Source organism: Erpetoichthys calabaricus, chromosome 7, assembly GCF_900747795.2.
Source record: "Erpetoichthys calabaricus chromosome 7, fErpCal1.3, whole genome shotgun sequence".
In the NCBI taxonomy this organism is placed as follows: Eukaryota; Metazoa; Chordata; class Cladistia; order Polypteriformes; family Polypteridae; genus Erpetoichthys; species Erpetoichthys calabaricus.
The window spans coordinates 184,434,310-184,456,679 of record NC_041400.2 but is presented as its reverse complement, the minus strand read 5'-3'; the positions used below and the strand labels follow the sequence as shown (position 1 = coordinate 184,456,679).

The 22,370-nt window shown below is 41.7% G+C and overlaps 1 protein-coding gene across 5 annotated transcripts in view; it reads left to right on the top strand.

Annotated features, from left to right (window-relative positions):
* LOC114654191 (sodium/potassium/calcium exchanger 2-like) overlaps nucleotides 1-22,370 on the top strand; it is a 335,970-nt gene that overhangs the window by 245,537 nt on the left and 68,063 nt on the right. For all 5 annotated transcript variants that reach the window (XM_051929908.1, XM_051929909.1, XM_051929907.1 and 2 more), the window contains 2 exons: nucleotides 2,799-2,897; nucleotides 11,285-11,397. In XM_051929908.1, coding sequence (XP_051785868.1) covers nucleotides 2,799-2,897; nucleotides 11,285-11,397 — 212 coding nt within the window. The remainder of the gene's footprint in view (nucleotides 1-2,798; nucleotides 2,898-11,284; nucleotides 11,398-22,370) is intronic.

The window sequence follows — 22,370 nt, the reverse complement described above, 5'->3', positions numbered from 1 at the left end:
AAAAGTCTCAGTAGTCATCCAGGTGCCCCCTGCAAGCCAGGGGGTTTGCTCTTTAGCATTCTGGGGAAGGTAATGCCCTGAATATGTTCTCTCCCCCTGGTCCTTCCATAATAGCGGCGTCCCGGCCGGGCAAGGACCCCCTGCCGTCCGCCACACTGCATAACAACATAAACCAGTTCAGAGTCCAGAGCGTATGACAGAAGCACTGCATACATGATAGGAAGCAGCCCAACATGGGTCTCCAGTCCCTTGCAGGGTCCACACACAAGGACAGTCACACTAATACAATGACGATGGAGGATTATCAGTTATCTAGATGGCATATCAGTAGGAACATGAGAGGAAAAAAATGAAATACCCAGAGGAAAACCCATAATGAATTTAATGTACTACATGTGAACCAAAACTGTGCTGGATTCACTCACCAGTACTAAAGTCCAAATTTAAAAATCTAGGAAAAACAAAAACAATCAGACACTTGCAACTAATTTCATAGACCGCAATTCTATATTCTGACGTCTAAATCCAGAGCAATACAGTCAAAATTTCTAAAATAAAAGACCAAAACAAATGGACAAAAGACAGCTAAAATAGAAAGAAACTACTTGGAACACTAAAGCCCACTGCAAGAATGCAGTAGCAACCATCAATTTAAATAGCCTTTGGGTGATTACAGCCCCCAAGGACTGTTACCTAATTAGAGGTCCCACTGCTCATCCTAACAATTAACCTATTAACCAAAACTACATAATTGCCAATTATGAAAACGAAAAGAAAAAAAAGAAAATCAATTATTTCATGTCTGGCCACCAGGGGGTGCTTCAGCTCACCAAACACCTGATACACACAGGCTCAGACACAAGTGCTTCAGTACCAATACTTTTCATTTGTGGGAAACTCTTCACTAGCAACAGTTTCCCCCAACACAAGCACAATCACAATTACAATTCAATTCAGCTCACAGTCATATTCTTTGTCACCTCTGTTTCTCTCTCTGCCTTCTCCACTCCTCACTTAAGCTTCATCCTCCTTCTCCTTCTGACTCTGGCTCCCAGAGTTGTGGCAGACAGCGTCTTTTATATAAAACCTGACAATACTTCCAGATTCCCATATTTATGGCACAGGAACACGTCCGGTTTAGGTTGGAGCTTGACAAAGCAGTGCTCACCAGTTCCCACAACACCCTCTGGCAGTGCCCATGGAACCCTACAGGGCTGAGCCAAAGACCTCCAGTCCCCATGATGGCCATATAGGAATCCATGGCACTGCCACAATCCAGGAGGGCTGTTATTTAACGATCCAGGGGAGATAACATGCACAGGGCATTGTCTCCCCCTGATCGCTAGATGGCAGCCCACAGATTCCCAGATTGCATCATGGGAACTGGAGTTCCACTCTGAGGGTGTCCCAGCCAGGTAATGTTCTCGGCCGTCCCTCACACAGGGTGTGTCTATACGTTTTTTGGGCCACCTAGCCATGGCTCTCTCTTTGAAGACCCCTAAAATCACAACACCTCACAGCATTTATAGGTCCACACTACTTGGCTGACTTCTTCACTGCCTTACTTAAAAGGGCAACATGGTCTCACCCCCTATGGTCCAAACAGATTGTGGCCAATCCTCCCAGGCAACATTTTCCCATTCAGAGGATGGAACCATGCATCATTATCTACTGGCCTGCTACCAAACCTCTCACTTCCAGGGCATTCTTTAGCCCAACAACTGGCCTGTTCTGCTGTTATGTACCTTGAGAATTACAAAACTTGTTAAGTCCTAAAAGACATCCACTAGAGGGGGATTTCACTATCAAACCCTAGCTAGTAATAAAGGCAAACAAGGATCCTTTTAAAATAAAATAATTATTTTCAAAAAGACTCTGTTAAGCAGTGTAGCTCTGTTGATGACAAAAAGGAGTTGCCAGCAAAGACAATCCAAGATAAACAAAGTACCAATATGAAATCCAAAGAACAGTTGAAATGCAGAGTACAGAAATCAAGAATCCAATAAATAACAGAGCACAAGAAACTTGCCACTCCTGGCGCATAGGAATGAACCACAAGGGATTGTGGGTTGCTCTCACCTTTTTAGGGCTGAGGGTGGTCCCTTGTGGTGATGGCCAAGTGGCCCCGCCTCTTGGGGAACCACCCACAGTACTCCAGTAACATAATGCAAGCATAAGGAGTAAAGACAATAATAAACTAAAGTAACCTTAACATAAATGAAACTTTCGATAATGAACAAAAAGGACATAAAATAAGACTATGAACCCCCAGTCAGAGAAGGAACCCTTGGCTGAAATAGAATAGTTGCTTTTTGGTCTCTTTTCTCTAGTTGTCTATATGTATTTCATTATTTTATACTCTATTGAATTATATAAAACCCACAAGAGCAAAATGATTACATTGGGAGAACACAAGTTAATAATGTAAAAGACCCAAACAAAGGAATCCTGCTGTCATCTGCTTCTTGCCTACACAGTGGCTTGTCTCCTTCCTGCCAGTGAAGGCACATATAAGAATGACCTGTAATGGATTGACTAGATTAGGCTCCAGCTCCCTCAGCTATGTAATAGAAGAATAAATGAATGAATAATAAATCATTAAAAGTAATTCAAAATTTGCATTTGCATTTTTTAAGGAAATTTGAAATTAAACTAAACCGACAGCTGACAGTCCAAAACAGCATTAGTTTCTCCCCTGCACCTCCTCATTCTACTGTAAATCAAAGCCTAATACTCCTTATCCATCAAGATGTCATTTTATCTTCATGTCTGACATTTCTCTATTGATTTTATTGCAGGGAAGTTCAGAGAAAAGGCATCAATTCTGCACAAGATGGCAAAAAACAAATGCCAAGTGGATGACAGTGAGAGACCTAATGGCATTGCTAACCATGGTGGTAAGTATTCCTCAATGTCTGACGCAGTGCTAAAAAGACATTTCTGACTCTGTCCATTATCTGAAGGATTAGCAGGAGTCTGAGCCTCATAGGACTGTTGTCATAAGGGGTGAAGAGGACAGATGACCTGCAGTTAGTCAATGTATACTCACTGGTCACTTTATTAGGTACACCTGCTCAGCTGCTTGTTAACGCAAATATCTAATCAGCCAATCACATGGCAGCAACTCAATGCAATTTGGCATGTAAACATTGTCAAGATGACCTGCTGAAGTTCAAACCAGGTAACAAATGGGACTGATGTGACTTTGAACGTGGCATGGTTGTTGGTGTCAGATGGGTTGCTCTGAGTATTTCAGAAACTGCTGATCTACTGGGATCTTCACATACAACCATCTCTAGGGTTTACAGAGAATGGTCTGAAAAAGGGAAAATATCCAGTGAGCAGAAGTTGTCTAGGAGGAAATGTTTTGTTGATGCCAGACTGGAGAATGGCCAGACTGTTTTTCGCTGATAGAAAGGCAACAGCAACTTAAATAAGCACTCATTATAACCGAGCTTTGCAGAAGAGCATCTTTGAACGTACAACATGCCGAACCTTGAAGCAGATGGGCTACAACAACATGAGACCACACTGGGTGCCACTCCTGTCAGCTAAGAACAGGCAACTGAGGCTACAATTCACATGGGCTCACCAAAATTGGACAACAAAAGATGGGAAAAACGTTACCTGGTCTTATGGGTCTTGATTGCTGCTGCAACATTTGGATGGTGGGTTCAACAATATGAAAGCGTGAATCCACCCTGCCTTGTATCTACGGTTCAGGCTGGTGGTGGTGTAATGGGTGGGGATATTTTCTTGGCACATTTTGAGCCCATTAGTACCAACTGAGCATCGTTTAAATGAGTATTATTGCTGACCATGTCCATCTCTTTATGACTGCAGTGTCCTCATCTTCTGATGGCTACTTCCAGCAAGATATTGTTCCATGTCACAAAACTCCAATCATCTCAAAATGGTTTTTAGAGGTCCCTGGACTCAAATGGCCTCCACAGTCACCAGATCTCAATCCAACAGAGCACCTTTGGGATGTGGTGGAACGGGAGATTCACATCATGGATGTGAAGCCGACAAATCTGCAGGAACTGTGTGATGCTATCATGTCAATATGGACCAAAATCCCTGAGGAATGTTTCCAGCACCTTGTTGAATCAATGTCACAGAGAATTACAGCAGTTCTGAAGGCAAAAGGGGGTCCAAGCTGGTACTAGCAAGGTGTACCTAATAAAGTGGCCAGTGAGTGCATACTTGCTCTGCTGCCCAGATTTACCCATGAAATTCCCTAAGACAATGGGCCTCATAGTGCCGAGGGGTAATCAGATGTATCAGAAGTAATACGTGGAATGGTGGAGTGGTGGCTCTGAGGCTAGGGATCTGCACTGGCAATCGAAAGGTTGCCAGTTCAAATCCCGTAAATAGATAGATAGATAGATAGATAGATAGATAGATAGATAGATAGATAGATAGATAGATAGATAGATAGATAGATAGATAGATAGATAGATACTTTATTAATCCCAATGGGAAATTCACAATATGAATTTAATAAAAATGCCAATAGGGACTCTGCTCTGTTGGGCCCTTGAGCAAAGCCCTTAACCTGCAATTGCTGAGCGCTTTGAGTAGTGAGAAAAGCGCTATATAAATACAAAGAATTGTTATGTGATTAACTGAATACTTTTCTGTATACAACAACATTTATTTATATAGTACATTTTCATACAAAACAATATTATGTTTTTCTTCCCAGGGGCTAATATTATTAATTCATGCACTTCAACATCCATCCATCCATCCATCCATTTTCCAACCCGCTGAATCCGAACACAGGGTCACGGGGGTCTGCTGGAGCCAATCCCAGCCAACACAGGGCACAAGGCAGGAACCAATCCCGGGCAGGGTGCCAACCCACCGCAGGCACTTCAACATGCAATACCATTTTCTAAGGTGGCACCTAACCCAGCAAAGATAGGACACCAGACAGAAAAAACGCCAGGACAAGGCACAAGCCCTTCACAGGGTGAACACACACACACACACACACAAACACACTTCAGTGTAACCAATTCACCTAACTTGCTGTGGGAGGAAACCGGAGCTCCAGGTGGAAACCCATGCAGAGTCACAGGGAGGACATGAAAATGCCATGCTTACTCTCCTTACTGTGAGGCCTCAGAGCTAGCACTGAGCCGTCATGCCACCCACTCTCGAACATGCTACATACAATTACTCGTGAGTAAAACATTCCTGCTGTAGATCAGTTCTTGCTTTTCCTTGTGACTTGGCTTTTGCTGTTGGTCATTGCAAAACACCTTTTTAAAGGAAACTGTATTGTTTTGAATTCAAACAGCTAATTAGTCAGAATAATTGGAATATCGGGTTTAAATATATACTGCCCTGCGGTGGGCTGGCGCACTGCCTGGGGTTTGTTTCCTGCCTTGTGCCCAGTGTTGGCTGGGATTGGCTCCAGCAGACCCCTGTGACCCTGTAGTTAGGATATAGCGGGTTGGATAATGGATGGATGGATATACACTACCGGTCAAAAGATTTAGAACACCTCCATTTTTTCAGTTTTAATGGAAATGCACACAGTTTAATGTCTTAATGCTTCATGAAATTGTTGCTCTGTGATATTTTATATTGTTGGTTAATTTGTTGTTAGAATAAGTCTAATTGCTGTATTGATTGTAAACTTATTAGTTATTACATGTTTTCACTTGTGGCAATCATCTTTTATTGCTTGTCCTGTTGCACCTGCTGAACAAACAGGCCCTTAGCCTAATGCTACTCGATTATGTTTACCTCTGTTGTAAGTCACTTTGGATAATAATAATAATAATAATTCATTACATTTATATAGCGCTTTTCTCAGTACTCAAAGTGCTATCCACACAGGGAGGAACCGGGAAGCAAACCCACAATCTTCCACAGTCTCCTTACTGCAAAGCAGCAGCACTACCACTGTGCCACCTGTGAGCATCTGCCAAACAAATCAATGTACTGTAAATGTAAATGAAATCAAGGCACAGGACAAATAAAAAATAGCAAATAAAGAAAACGAAAGTGGTCTCCCCTAGACATTCTCATATACTCAGATATTGGGATGGATTTTTCAGGAGTAATCCGCAAGACAATGATTATATTTTTATATTATGTACATTAAGGAACCATCAACAACGAAATCAAATCAAATGAATAATATACTGAACAATTATTATAAAAGTAAAGTTGAATAAATCGAATTCTGCAGCTGCATAAATAAAAAAGTACCATTTCTTTATTACTACCAAGACCACAGAGAAGATTATTGGGGTGCCACTCCCTTCACTACAGGACATATTTTACAAACGCAGTGTCCGCAAGGCCTGCAGCATTGTGCAGGACCCCCTTACACCTCTCACATGGACTTTTCACACTTCTGCCATCCCAGAGAAGATACTGCAGCATCAAAGCCAGATCTGCCAGGCTGCAGGAGAGTTTTTACCCCCAAGCTGTTAGACTCCTTAACACCAGTCTGCCCCCTGGGACCTTCCACATGGCCTCAACCACCTCGAAAAACAGAACTTTTATACATACGAGCCACTGTCCTGCAAAGACGAGTGTACAGGTAGAAAACAACTGAAAATCTCATACTGACCTTTAAGGATTTTGCACACTGCACTTTGACATTCTTAGAAACATTCTGACCTGTCATTGTTTACACGTCTTAAACAACTATTATCATACACTGATAATTTCTGTATTATCTATATCAATTATTTATTTATTATATTATATATTTATTGACTATATTTATGTATCTAGATTGCATAATACCATTGTGAGAGGTCGCCTGAACACCATCAGACAGACACCAACACTTTATAAAACACACACGTTTATTTAGTATAAAGTCCATAGAACTGAATGTCCGTGGACCACCTTTCTTCCTCATGTCCATGGAGCTTCATCCTGCTCCAGCTCCCAACTCTAGATTTTCGACTGTAGGAAGGTGGCCCCCTTTATAGTCACCCGGACGTGCTCCAGGTGCCCACTGATGCTCTTCCGGCAGCACTTCCTGGTGTGATGGAAGTGCCGCATGAGCACCTGGAAACACTCCGGGTGTCCCTGGAAGGTTCTTCCTCCACCTGCCCAGGTGTGGCAGAAATGCAGATCTCCCGGGCTCGACAACGCTCAGGGCGCCCCCTGGCAGCAGCTATGGGCCCCAGTGGGTTTGAGCACCCTGGCTCCATCCCAGTGGTTGCCTCCTTATCCAGGGCAGTTGCCCCCTCGTGGCCCGGGGGATGTATAAGGTGCCTCCCGGTCCTTCCAGGCATCCTGGCCAGGTCTGGCCTCCAGCCTCCTGCCACACCATACATTGCATCAATCTTGTCTTTGCACAATGTCTTGTCATGTTTGTGTTTTAATTTTAATTTAAAATTTTTAATTTAAACTTTAATTTTAATTCCATTTTTAATTTAATTTTAATTTTTATTTGCACTTCATGTTGTTACACTGTAGACCCTGAGCTTCGCAATTTTGGCTATCAGTATATTTGTATATGGTTGAGATGATAATAAAGTTTGTTTTGACTTTGACTTCTATTTAGTGGAAATAGCTTAAAAGGTGATAGAAATATACATTTTGTACCTAATACCTTGTATGCAAAATTTGGTTGACCTAAGTGAAAGCGTACTGAAGTTATCGTGTTTACACACTGTGGGGAACAGCCCAGACACAGACAGGTAGACAAGATGGTTTCACCACACACACGTTTCTTATACATTATTTACAATTATTTAGTGAGCACAAACCCAGTGCCGCAGCACCAATCACCCCTTAAGTCCTTGGCCACCACAATGCAATGCCTTCTCAGTCTCTGGTCCACCTCCACTCCTCTCCACCGAGCTTCATCCACTTCCACCCAACTCTTGCCACTGACTGGAGGGAGGCTGCCCCTTTTATACACCCCGGATGGGCTCCAGGTGCTTCCTGACACTCTTCCGCCGACACTCCCTTGTGTGGCGGAAGTGCCAGCTGCTCAGCCGGAAGGACTCCGGGTGTCCCTGCTCCTCTTCCCCCCAGCACTTCCGGGTGTGGTGGAAGTGCTGAGGTCCAGGGCCCTCAAAGCAACCAGGGCGGTCACCCCCTCATGTTCTGGAGGAGGCACAAGCCCTCCTCTGGTCCTCCTGGGCATCCCGGCTGGGCATGAACCCCAGCCGGGTGCCACAACACTTACACACAGACAGACACAGACATAATTCCAAAAATGGTATTTTTGGACTCAGGGAGGTCTGAAACATTGAGATTCATCAAAATCTTGAGGTCGAATTTTTGGTCGATTACAATACTTTCCCTATACTTCCTATACAAGAAAGTAAAAACAAATCAGGGAATTGTTAAATATGCAAAATTTGATTCATATTTTTGATTCATTAAAGTAGCCCCATTTTGCTGATATAACAGCCAAACTGTGTTACCCCTGTTGATTCAGAATGCCAGTCCCCGTGTGCAAGTCACCAACTCCACCTTCAGCAAAACAATCCAGACCATCACACTTCCTCCTCCATGTTGGACAGTTGGTGTCACACACTGACGACTCATCCTTTCACCAACTCGACAGCATCCAAACACCCTTCGTGATGAACTGAAGGTTTCAAATTTTGACTCAACAGTCCTGAACACCTTCTTCCAGTCTGCTGTAGTCCACAGCCGGTATTTCAAGGCCCTATTTTGTCTTTAAGGAAGGGCTTTCTTACTTCCACTTGACCTATCAAACCTGCAGCACAAAGTCTCCTATTCACAATAGAGAGTGAGACTTGCTTTGTTGTCCTACACTGTTAAGCTGTTGTGCTGTGAGGCGCCTGTGATCACACCAGCTGGTGACCCTCAGAAACTTGTCTTCTGATTGGCTTCTGACTTTGGCTCTGCCAGATCTCCTCCAATCAGAGTTCCTTCCAGTTGCTAACTGCCTTTAGATTGTGTAGGACACCACAGGATTCACAGACACTTGGATATATTTTTTTCTATTTCTATTTCATTTGTTAATTGCTGTTTTCCTGCCATTATCACCGGAATTTACAACTTTCTACAGTCCAAGTAGTACTTCAGAGGTTGTAGTACCAAGCCTCTTCCAACTCTGCTTTAAGACTACATTTAAGTTTAAGACTAAGAGGAGACATGATTAAAGTGTTTAAAATTATGAATGGAATTAGTCCAGTGGATCGAAACAGTGACTTTAAAATGAGTTCATCAAGAACACGGGGACACAGTTGGAAACTTGTTAAGGGGAAATTTCACACAAATATTAGGAAGTTTTTCTTCACACAGAGAAACATAGAAACATGAAATAAGTGACCAAGAAGTGTGGTAGACATTAGGACTTTAGTGTCTTTCAAAACTCGACTTGATGATATTTGAGAAGAATTAATTGAATAGGACTAGCAAGCTTTAATGGGCTGAATGGCCCGTTCTTTTCTAGATTGTTCTAATGTTCTAATGACAATCAATTTACTCAGGGAATTCTGGGTATGTCGTTAAACTGCATCTGGCCCTGTAAGCGCTCCTCCAACTTGCAGGGTTGGTGGCAGGATTGGCATTCCAGCTACCGTATAAACTTTACGCGGCTCCTTTCAGATTTCCCTGTGCTAGGACTGTCATTTGCATTGCCATCATGGTAGCACTTTTGCCAACAGCAATACTTTGCAAGACTTTTGCATATGTAGTCTACTGACACACTGGTGAGGACTGATCTGGAGTCCTGTGTGCAGGCTGCAAAAAGGACATAACAGCACTAGAAAAGGTCCAGTGAGGAGCAACTAGGCTGATTCAGGGGCTACAGGGGATGAGTTGTGAGGAAATATTAAAAGAGCTGAGCCTTTACAGTTTAAGCAAAAGAAGATGAAGAGGAGACCTGACTGAAGTGTTTAAAATTATGAAGGGAATTAGTGCAGTGGATCGAGACGGTGACTTCAAAATGAGTTCATCAAGAACACGGGACACAGTTGAAAACTTGTGAAGGGGAAATTTCAACAACAGCAACATTTATTTCTATAGCACATTTTCATACAAATAATGTAGCTCAAAGTGCTTTACATGATGAAGAAAGAGAAAAAAGACAAAGTAAGAATTAAAATCAGAGAACACTAATTAACATAGAATAAAAGTAAGGTCAGGGAGGACAGAAAAAGCAAAAAAAGCTCCAGAAGGCTGAAAACGACGGAAAAAATAAAATCTGCAGGGGTTCCAAGGCCACGAGACCGCCCAGCCTCAAGGTTAGACCTGCCTCTACTGTAAAAAGTCTTGGTGTCATTTTTGATTCTTCCCTCTCTTATTCCGCCCACATAAATCACATTAAGGAACTTTCTTACTTTCACCTCCGTAACATATCCCGTGTTCGCTCCTTCCTCTCCTTCTCTAACGCTGAGAAACTTGTCCATGCTTTTATCACATCCCGCATCGATTATTGTAATTCCCTACTGGCAGGTGCCCCTTCTCATCTTATATCACAGCTCCAGCTTATTCAAAACTCAGCTGCAAGAGTCCTTACTCGAACCAGCAGCAGCGAACACATCACACCCATCCTGCTCCATCTTCACCGGCTCCCTGTGTCTTACAGAATCGAATATAAAATCCTACTAATAACCTACAAAGCCTTAAATAACCTCGCGCCAAACTACATCAGTGACCTTCTCCATCACTATGTGCCTGCCCGCCCACTAAGGTCCTCTGATTCGGGCAATCTTGTTGTGCCCCTCACTAATCTACACTCCATGGGTGACAGCAGGGCCTTCAGCTGTATAGCGCCCAGACTCTGGAATGACCTACCGAAATTAATTAGGTCAGCTGACTCCATAAATTCTTTTAAAAAACAACTCAAAACTCATCTGTTCAGGAAGGCTTTTAGCTCTACTTGACTTTATTACCCTTCTCTCAGTTTACTTCTCTGTCAAGATGCTCATGTAACCTGTGTGTGTGTGCGAGACACCATCAATTATGTTGTCTGTTTTTTTCAGAATTCACTATCTTAATCTTCTTTATTTATTTATCTAGTTTGTACAATGCTATATACTGTATACCCTGCCATTCTTTATTATATTCTGTAAGTGCCTTGAGCATGGGAAAGGCGCTATATAAATAAATAAAATATATTATCTATTACACATAGGAAGTGGGGACTCAAGGGGACTTCAAAATGGGTTCTCTTCTCAACAATGTTACTTCTCATGAATAACAACCCCTGCTGAATTCAGAATAAAGTTCAGACCCTCATTCATTTTATTGGAAGATGACACACTTCTCATAGTCCTTGTTCCTATTTCTCCTCTTCTTTTTCTTCTCATTACAGATAAAGTTGAGCTCCCAAACAGTGCTAACGTGGAAGTGGAAGTGACCCCACCAAAGGACAGTCGGCAAATACAGAACGGGAATGTCCCACATGACATTGAGGCTGATGGACAGGTAAGTCCCAAAGTCTTTCTTCTGTCCCCGGGGATGTAATGTTTTGGAAGGTATTTCTGCTGCCCCACAACCTTGGGGGACTTGGATTAAAATATGACTTTGTTCCAGAATGATTGAGTATTTGCTCATATGTTGTCATTCAATCTTGGGTCTGGCTTGACGCCCAATGCTTCTGGAAGAGGGTACAACAGCAGTTTGGGCAGATTGATAACTGGACAATTTATACATTGCTAAATATGCATTGGCATGAGTTTGAACCTTCTATAGCATGTCTGGAAACATTTCTGTCTTAAATAAAGCATAGCCAAGATACTGCGGTGGGTTGGCACCCTGCCCAGGATTGGTTCCTGCCTTGTGCCCTGTGTTGGCTGGGATTGGCTCCAGCAGACCCCCGTGACCCTGTGTTTGGATTCAGCGGGTTGGAAAATGGATGGATGGATGGCCAAGATAACAACAACAACATTTATTTCTATAGCGCATTTTCATACAAATGATGTAGCTCAAAGTGCTTTACAAGATGAAGAAAGAAAAAGAAATATATAAAAATTCGGCAATGCTGATTATCAAAGAATAAAGTAAGGTCTGATGGCCAAGGAGGACAGAAAAAAAAACTCCAGATGGCTGGAGAAAAAGAAAGCAAAATCTGCAGGGGTTCTGAGGCCGTAAGACCACCCAGCTCCCACTCAGCATTTTTCCTAACATAAATGATCTCAATCAGTTTTCATGGCTTTCAGGCTTCACGTGGAAGAATTAGATGATGATGGTCATGTGGACCTCCAGCCTTCAATCCATCAATGTAGGGACTGCATGGTGCCCTGATCAGGTGGTGGTGGCGCAGATCACAACAACACAGAAAACTGGAAAAAGAACAACAGAGCAAGTATGGGTTAATATGGATTATGGAGCTATGAGAAAAGCAATAATTCAATGCATATACAGAATATCAGGGATACACTAAAACGAAGCTATGAGAAAGCAATGTTACAATAATGAGTTTTTAGCAGTTTTTTAAAGTGCTCCTAGCCTGGCGAATTTCTATCGGTCTGCTTTTCCAGATTTGAGGTGCATAACAGCAGAAGGCCATCTCACCACTTCTTTTAAGTTTAGCTCTTGGAATTATAAACAGACCCTCATTTGAAGATCTAAGGTTAACAATTTGGAGTGTAAGGTGACAGGCATTCAGAGATATAGGATGAAGTGAAATGATTTAAGGATTTGTAAATCATAAGCAGTATTTTAAAGTAAATTCTAAATGGCACGGGTAACCAACATAATGATCACCATTAACAAATGAGAAATGACTTCCCTTTTAAAACTGGAAGATGTCCTGCTTTGCTATCAGCTCAGAAACCTCGGACATCCTGGTACACTGTCTATCCAGCAGGGGGTGCTAGCTCCCCGGTTGGAATAAGTTCTTTTGCAATTGCGGCATTTTAAGTAACCCGAAACTATATAGATATAATATAAAAAGGCGATATCCCTCCCATAGTGATATGGCGGTAAAAAATCACATAAGAGAAAATAACTTAGCTATCTTTAATGATGGTGTTTTGTCTTGGTAGAGTACTATATTACTCTACTTTCCCCTATTGTATTTTTAATATGTAGCCTTTGTCAGAACGCCTCAAATCTCACAGACTTACCCCTGTTTATAAGGTATTATAGTATATAACTTCTTCCCACCTTCCCTTCTACATCTATAACCTCAGACAATTAGGTGTAGTGTAGTAAAAGACAAGCAAGAGTTAAATTACAATTTAAACAACGTATTATTGGTAATATTCATAAATAATAACAATATGCAAAGTACATTTGAATATTGGCAACCATACAACCTGATTAAATGGTGATGTGTAGTTTCAGGCAGCACACAGACTTGTTAGTTACTTAAAAATGTCTCTAGTTCATTTGTGGTCAGCTTTCAGCCACATGTCTGTTCAATATGGCTGCCGAGCTGTGCTCTCCATTGTGTTGTCCTTTCAGTTCATCAGCTTGGTAAGAGATGCTTCTTCATCAGATGTTAGTAAGAGAGACAGTGTGAGGTTAAGCAAGTAAATTTATAGATGTTCTGTCCAACCCCTAGAGCCAATAGGACGTCATGGTACTTAAAAGCTTCTGATCCAAGCCAATTCCAAACAGCCATACTTCAGACCAATGGGGGAATAGAACACCTGCCACCTCCCAAGACCATATCTTAAGGTAAAGCTTAGCAGTTAGGCAGCCTGGCTTTCTTGCGTGGGTTGAAACACTTTAGCAGAGAAACACTTGTCAAACTGGTTTAAGGCACTTCCTCCCCCAACTGTCGTAAAATTCAAAGAGACCCATTCCTAAACGGGTGTAAACATGAATGCTTCTCACTAATGTAACACTAAATTATATTGCTTTGCCTAAATTACAAATAAAGACATACAAAATATTCATCAAGTTATATGCAAAATCTTACATCACAACAGATGACTTTTGTGTAGAGTCTGCCATTTTCGTCGCTGCGCTGGAAGGATTTTCAGGATCAGATGATGTAATCTTTCATCCGCCCATCGGCTTCAAAGGTGTGCCGGGCAATGTTCCAAGGCTTTATACTCTTTCTCCATGTGCTGGCCCTTACTTAGGTAAATCATTCCATTCCAAACAAGGAAAAGAGAGGATTCAATTTCATGCACAAAGAAATAATACAATGCCCAGTTTCGTAGTTGTCCCTTTCTCGTCTTCTAATGCTTGCCCAGCAGTTCTAAATGATGAGCCCCTGTGTGCTAAATCTGGCTCAGCTGTGCATGTAGAAAGAAAAGAAAAACAGATTTAAAATATTTGCACAGAGCACAGTGACATTAAACTTACAGTTGTGCTTGAAAGTTTGTGAACCCTTTAGAATTTTCTATATTTCTGTATAAATATGACCTAAAACATCATCAGATTTTCACTCAAGTCCTAAAAGTAGATAATGAGAAACCAGTTAAACAAATTTGACAAAAATATTATACTTGGTCATTTTTTTATTAAGGAAAATGATCGAATATTACATATTTGTGAGTGGCAAAAGTATGTGAACTTTTGCTTTCAGTATCTGGTGTGACCGCCCTTTGCAGCAATAACTGCAACTAAACGTTTCCAGTAACTGTTGATCAGTCCTGCACACCAGCTTGGAGGAATTTGAGCCCATTCCTCCGTACAGAACAGCTTCAACTCTGGGATGTTGGTGGGTTTCCTCACATTAACTGCTCGCTTCAGGTCCTTCCACAACATTTCGATTGGATTAAGGTCAGGACTTTGACTTGGCCATTCCAAAACATTAACTTTATTCTTCTTTAACTATTCTTTGGTAGAATGACTTGTGTGCTTAGGGTCGTTGTCTTGCTGCATGACCCATCTTCTCTTGAGATTCAGTTCATGGACAGATGTCCTGACATTTTCCTTTAGAATTCTCTGATATAATTCAGAATTCATTGTTCCATCAATGAAGGCAAGCCGTCCTGGCCCAGATGCAGCAAAACAGGCCCAAACCATGATACTACCACCACCATGTTTCACAGATGGGATAAGGTTCTTATTCTGGAATGCAGTGTTTTCCTTTCTCCAAACATAATGCTTTTCATTTAAACCAAAAAGTTCTATTTTGGTCTCATCCGTCCACAAAACATTCTTCCAATAGCCTTCTGGTTCGTCCATGTGATCTTTAGCAAACTATAGACGAGCAGCAATGTTTTTTTTTTTTTGGAGAGCAGTGGCTTTCTCCTTGCAACCCTGCCATGCACACCATTGTTGTTCAGTGTTCTCCTGATGGTGGACTCATGAACATGAACATTAGCCAATGTGAGAGAGGCCTTCAGTTGCTTAGAAGTTACCCTGGGGTCCTTTGTGACTTTGCCGACTATTACATGCCTTGCTCTTGGAGTGATCTTTGTTGGTCGACTACTCCTGAGGTGGGTAACAATGGTCTTGAATTTATGTCATTTGTACACAATCTGTCTGACTGTGGATTGGTGGAGTCCAAACTCTTTAGAGATGGTTTTGTAACCTTTTCCAGCCTGATGAGCATCAACGAGGTCCTCAGAAATTTCCTTTTTTCATGCCATGATACACTTCAACAAACATGTGTGGTGAAGAGCAGACTTTGATAGATCAAAACTCAGGGTGCCCACTCACACCTGATTGTCATCACACTGATTGAAAACACCTGACTCGAATTTCACCTTCAAACTAACTGCTAATACTAGAGGTTCACATACTTTTGCCACTCACAAATATGTAATATTCAATCATTTTCCTCAATAAATAAATGACCAAGTATAATATTTTTGTCTCATTTGTTTAACTGGTGTCTCTTTATCTACTTTTAGGACTTGAGTGAAAATCTGATGGCAATTTAGGTCATATTTATGTAGAAATATAGAAAATTCTAAAGGGTTCACAAACTTTCAAACACAACTATATATTCTGATTACACACTGACCTACTGTATATACTTTAGAGAAGTCTTATCAGACACGGTCGTCATGGAAGAGTTGCAACTTAAAATCCATTCTTCCAAGGTGGAAATAAAGCCAAATGAGTTACCTACACATACAAACTAGCACTGGGGTACATAAAAATGGTGCTCTGGACAGGGGAGTCAAGATTTGAAATTTTTTAGCTCTAACCGAAGGCCGTTTGGCAGGGGGAGAAAATAAGATAAGAGTCTGTGGTGGACTGATTTCCAGCATATAAGTTGATAAGCATTTTGTATGTCTTTATTTGTAAAATAGATAAATCAAATGTCTAGGCATATTTTACTTCATTAATGAGAAGAGCGGTGCTTTGTGTGCCTTGAGCATGAGAGAGGCGCTATATAAATAAAGTGTATTATTATGATTTTTATTATTTGGTGCTTTGATTTTTACCTAACCAAAGAACCCCACTCTTTAGAACTGACTCAGGAGCATCAGACCAGCTTGACAAGGGTGACTGTGTTTGGACGTAGCGCCTATAAGTCATCCACCACAATAAGGGCATAAACTGACTAAACCAAGCAACTGGGGGATGAGTTGGACCAGAATTCTATTAGTCTGAAGTGTGGCTGCTTATGATTGGTTTGGAATAGGAGGCCATTCATAAAGCACCCATTTGGTTCATGGTTTGTGATGAGAATGGTGTAAAGTTGGTCACCTTGCCTTTACCTCTTTCTCTCTCTCATCATCAGGCCATGAAGAGAAGACCATGATTAAGACAACTGTATCTCAGCAGTCATATTGAGAGGGGCATGTGGCCTGTTTCAATACTCCATTTCAAAAGCCATGCCTTTGCAAAGGAAGCTAAACTGAACATAAAGAATATAGAAGCAAGATACACTGTTACTTAGGCTATAGGGTATGGCTGCCAATATTCAAAAATTATTCTGCTTCCTCAATATTATGTATCAATAATACATAATTAAATGTGCAACTTCTCCTTTGCCTATTCCTTGACTGTCTCTAATTGAGTCAGGTTACATATGTAGAAGGGAGGAAGTGCAAAAGTACTTGGGGCCTCATGTATAAACGGTGCGTATGCACAAAAATGTTACGTACAAATGTCCCCACGCTCAAATTGCAATGTATAAAACCTAAACTTGGCATAAAGCCACGCATATTTCCACGGTAGCTCATACCCTGTCATACGCAAGTTCTCCGCTCAGTTTTGCAAACTGGCGACACCCAGCATCAAAGCAGTGCCTGTGTGGTTATCCTTTTTTTCTTAGATCCACATCCCTGATGCGGCTTTATAAATACACTGAAATTAACCACATATTGTTTATTAGTTTAATGCATCTGATTTTAATTAACCTGTAACAATATAATGGTCCACAGAATGGTCAAACTATTCTAAATACAATAACTGCTTTAGCGTTGTTACTCTCACTGCACCTTCTTCTTCTTCTCTCAGCTGCTCCCGTTAGGGGTTGCCACAGCGGATCATTTTTTTCCATGTTACTCTCACTGCACCACTCAGAGTATTTATATTACTCTATCTGAGTGGGAAATCACAGCTGTACAGCAGCTGATCGTAAAGAGAATTATCAGTTTACAGCATCAAGCACACGCTGCCTCAGCCATGCTGTCTATTTGAACTGCTCTCATACGACAAACGCTTCAGAGCCTTTTCTGTACAGACCTGGCGGTTCAGAAACAGTTTCATCCCAAGAACTCTAAACGCACTCAATCAGTCCATCAATTGCTCCTTGTAGAACTGTTTGTACTTATAAGTACAATCACCTCACTGTAAACTTGCGATACAGTTATAATATTGCACAACCTGAGCCACTTTATAAAGCGCGTATTTACATATGATGACAATATCGTTTTTAAGATGAAATGCAGCAAAATACGTTTATTATATTATACAGATAAAACTTTAACTTAATTGAAATAATCTATATTGTTAATATATAAAGCATTAGCGAAGAGCTGGCGCTCCGTTCATGGATTGTTCCTGCCTCAAGCTGCATTCTTGCTGGGGCTGGCGCGACACTGGAAAGATAGATGGATAGAATAATTAAACATTTACTACGAAGATATTTCAATGTTCCTTAAAAGTTTTGAAGAATCGGCATTCTAAGCTTACAGATGGCTTAACATCTATTACAGAGCTGATTGTGTGGCGATTGGGTACTTGGAGAAAGAAAAGGAAGGACAGGAATTGAGGGTTAGTACGTTTGAAAAAGACAGTACTACTGCAATAAAGTATTTCATCGAAGGTCGCACACAGCGCAGCAAGCATCTTGCGTGAGATATGAACAATCACTGCACCACCGTGTTCCCATGTTTAATAAAATGCTTGAACTCCTGTCATCATGAAAATGATATCACGTATACATCTCAGTATTTTAATTATTCAGAGAGCTGTAATATCACAAATGTAATGGATTCTGTTTCCTGTCGGAGGAAGAGAAAGAAGAAGCACATAGTGATTCACACAGATAGAACACATGGAAGATCAAATACAAAACAAAGCATTTAACATGCTACTTTAGTTACGACGGGATTTGAGAAACTAGTAAATTAAATGATTTTAAGATGAAGTTTTTGATGTTCTACTTTAATGACAAAATGAACTACGTGATTAAAGTGGAAATTTCAAGATTAAAGTTGACATTTCATGCTTTTCCCCCCACTGTGTGCCTATTTTTTTTCTCTCTACCCTAATAAGCTTTCATATGACTCTCAGATGGTGGGCTACGACTTGCCTTTTCATGGCGACTTTGATATCTGACAACTTCTTTTTTATTTTGGGCACTGTGCGACTTTGTGAACGTGAGCTTTCGAGTTTCTCTGACACGCTATGTCACTCGATAAACTTCCTTTTGTTGTTTATATCATTGTTTAAACCAACAAATAGTACATTTTTCCTTTGCCTCCACTTGGTATTCACTGACATTCTTTTATTTTCCCCCCATGCCTATGCCATTGCCTTTTCACAGAACACTGAGCTTAAGGGCTATTTATATTGATTTGCATATTCAAGGAGGTATAATTTTGGGAGGAGTTTGGGGTGGGACAGCAGGCTCGTGGACGTGTGTTACTTTTCACGCTGATCGGGATTTATGGAGCGTAAGAACGTGGAAGTTGGAGTTCACACAGATTTATGCACCTGGATTTCTTTGTGCGTAAGCACATTTCTGCTTTTGTGCTTACGCCACGTTATAGTGTGAATTCTACGCACGGCGTTATACATGAGGCCCCTGATCACAGAGTGCTAAGTGTAGGGGATTTTAGACATTTTATTAAGGTCTACACAATAAAGAGTATAAAAGGGGGAAAATGGATTCACAATAGGACCTTACAGTTGTGGCCAAAAGTTTTGAGAATGACCATCAAGTGTTGGTTTTCACAAAATTTGCTGTTTCAGTGTTTTTCAATCTTTTTGTCAGATGTTTCTATGGTATACTGAAGTAGAATTACAAGCATTTCAGAAGTTTCAAAGGCTTTTATTGACAATTACATTAAGTTTATGTAAAGAGTCAATATTTGCAGTGTTGGCCCTTCTTTCTTTTTGAAGACCTCTGCAATTCATCCTGGCAGGCTGTCCATCAACTTCTGGGCCAAATCCTGACTGATGGCAGCCCATTCTTGCAAAATCAATGCTTGGAGTTTGCCAGAATTGGTGGGTTTTTGTTATGTCACCCGCTACCTCTTGAGGACTGACCACAAGTTCTAAATGGGATTAAGGTCTGGGGAGTTTCCTGGCCATGGACCCAAAATTTTGATGTTTTGTTCCCCGAGCCAATTAGTACTCACTTTTGACTTATGGCCCAGTGCTCCTTCATGCTGGACAAGTCGTTGTTGGTCACCAAACTGTTCTTGAATGGTTGGGAGAAGTTGCTCTCAGAGGATGTTTTGGTCCTGTTCTTTATTCATGGCTGTATTCTTAGGCAAAATTGTGAGTGAGCCCTGCACTCCCTTGGCTGAGAAGCAACCCCAGACATGAATGGTCTCTGACACAGGACTGATGGTAGCGCTGCTCACCTTTTCTTTATTCCAGATGCCCCAGACAATCAGAAAGGGGATTCACAAGAGAAATTGACTTTACCCCAGCAGTTCTCAGCAGTCTAATCCCTGTACCTTTTGCAGAATATCAGTCTGTCCCTGATGTTTTTCTTGGCTTATTTGCTGCCCTTCTTGACCCAGGCCATCCTCCAAAAGTCTTCACTTCCCTCAATGTGCCTGCAAATGCACTCCCACCCACCTTCCTACTCTGCACTGGTGGTGCCCCCCGATCCCAAGCCATGAATCCACTTTAGGAGATGGTCCTGGTGCTTGCTGGTCTTTCTTGGGCACCCTGGAGCCTTCTTCACAACAATTGAACCTCTCTATTCTAACTCAATCAGGATGACAGAGTGGTCTCCAGCCTTGTCCTCATCATCACTCTCACCCGTGTTAACAAGAGGATCACTGAAATGACAACAGAAGGTCCTTTTGTGGCAGGGCTGACATGCAGTGGAAATGTTTTTTTGGGATTAAGTTCATTTTCATGGCAAAGAGGGACTTTGCAATTAATTGCAATTCATCTGATCATTCTTCAGAACATTGTGGAGTAGGTGCAAATTGCCATCATAAAAACCGAGGCAGCAAACTTTGTGAAAAGGTATATTTGTGTCATTCTCAAATCTTTTGACTGTACACAGTCTCAAAGCCATTTAATCCAAATCAGTGAGCCTATCCCAGTTGCAATGGGCACAAGGTGGAAACTGCTCCTAGACAGGACGCCAGTCCATCACAGGGCCCACTCACACATAAACCCACTCAGGGACAATTTGGAATTGCCAGTTAGCTGAACACAACTGCTAGAAGACAGCTGGGAGGTGACATTATGGAATGTGGGAAGAGCGTCTGGGCCATTAGAGCTTACGCATGGAGGACTAGTGCATGTTCTGGGTTAGCACCAAAGAGTCGCACAAGTACATGTCGAGTTATGTAATAAAATCACTTTTAACCAGAATGGATTTATTATTATGTTTTATGTCCTCCCGGCCATCAGACCTTACTTTATTCGTTATTTAATATTGCCTAATCTTATTTTTATTTTTTATAAACTTTCCTTTCTTTATCTTGTAAAGCAGTTTGAGCTATACCAGTTGTATGAAAATGTGCTATAGAAATAAATGCTGTTGTTGTTGTTTATGTCAGGGGTCAATTTATACTCCAACACTCTGCCATTATGAATCTTTGGAGCCCAATATATTGTGCTTTCTTTCTTCTGGCACTTTCTTTCCAGCTGTCAAAGGAGTCATGGCAAGCTTCCTGTCAATATTCATATTTAAAATGTTATAAATGATAAACCAAGGTTAGCCCCGTGTGCCGTCTGCTAGCTTCGCAGGTGGCACCTGGATAACAAACCGACAGATGGCACGCACTCTGATGTTCTTGTGGAATCAGACCAGTATGGCTGGCGGCTCTCCCACGTGAGGTAGAGTGTGGCGCAGATTGTGGATGGAGCCTTTGATCGGAGATTTGCCGCTACTCAGGAGCCCAGAGCCTTAAACTGAACATTAAAAGGCACGTCCTCCGGGGCCATTTTTTTTTTCAGCTGGGATTTTCAAAAAAGGAGCGCAGTGCCTGGTAGGATTTAACTGTTTCAAGTGAGCGGAGTTAGAAATTTGCTGTCTGAAATGCAAGGAAATCCCTAGAGGTTTTACTTTGTGAAATAAATAACCTCGACACACAGAAAAAGGTTTGGGTTAGCCACCCGTATACTTGAGCCCTGGCTGCAAAAGGCAAATTAAGGTGCAGAGATATGCACAGGTTCGAGTCCAACATTTGACTCACTCGAAACAGGAAGTGGTGTGGATTTTAAGATGTCTGCCAGGAAGTGATGTCTTCCGGGCTGGAACCGGAAGTGGCGTAGCTGGAACTGAAAGAGACCTGGCCAGAAACGGAAGTGACGTCTTTAGGGCGGGAAGCGGAACCCAGCAGAATTTTCCATTTTTGATCTGCAGAGATAACAGAGAGAGGATTAGCTCGCCCCGCCACCCCCTGGCCTGGCGTGGAATTACCTTCGGTCGGACCTTTTAGCTGCCTCCTAATCGCACGCGTGTGACAATATACATACCACAATTCCCTAGTTGCATTTAGAGGAGAGATGTTGGGAACATGTGCTGATTACAGCACATTGCTTCACCCACAACCCAACGAACCACCCGGATTGGGACTCAAGTGCAGCAGGTGACAACTCAGCAGGTGAGGTTTTTTACAGTGGAGCACGGACAGGTGGAGTGACTTGCTCACATGGTGTCAGAAGTGGGATTTGAACCCACAACCTTGAGATCTGAAGTCCAAATCCTTAACCACACTGACTGCTTATTTCACATAATTTATTAAACCACAATTCATTGACGCAAAATAGACGAAGCTGAGCACCATTATGAAGAAAGCTGCACATCCTCTCTATGACGCACAAACACTGAGGACTTTAGGCCTATTAAATCATTCAGCAGAAGTGTGCCAAGAACCAATAGTGGTGCTCCT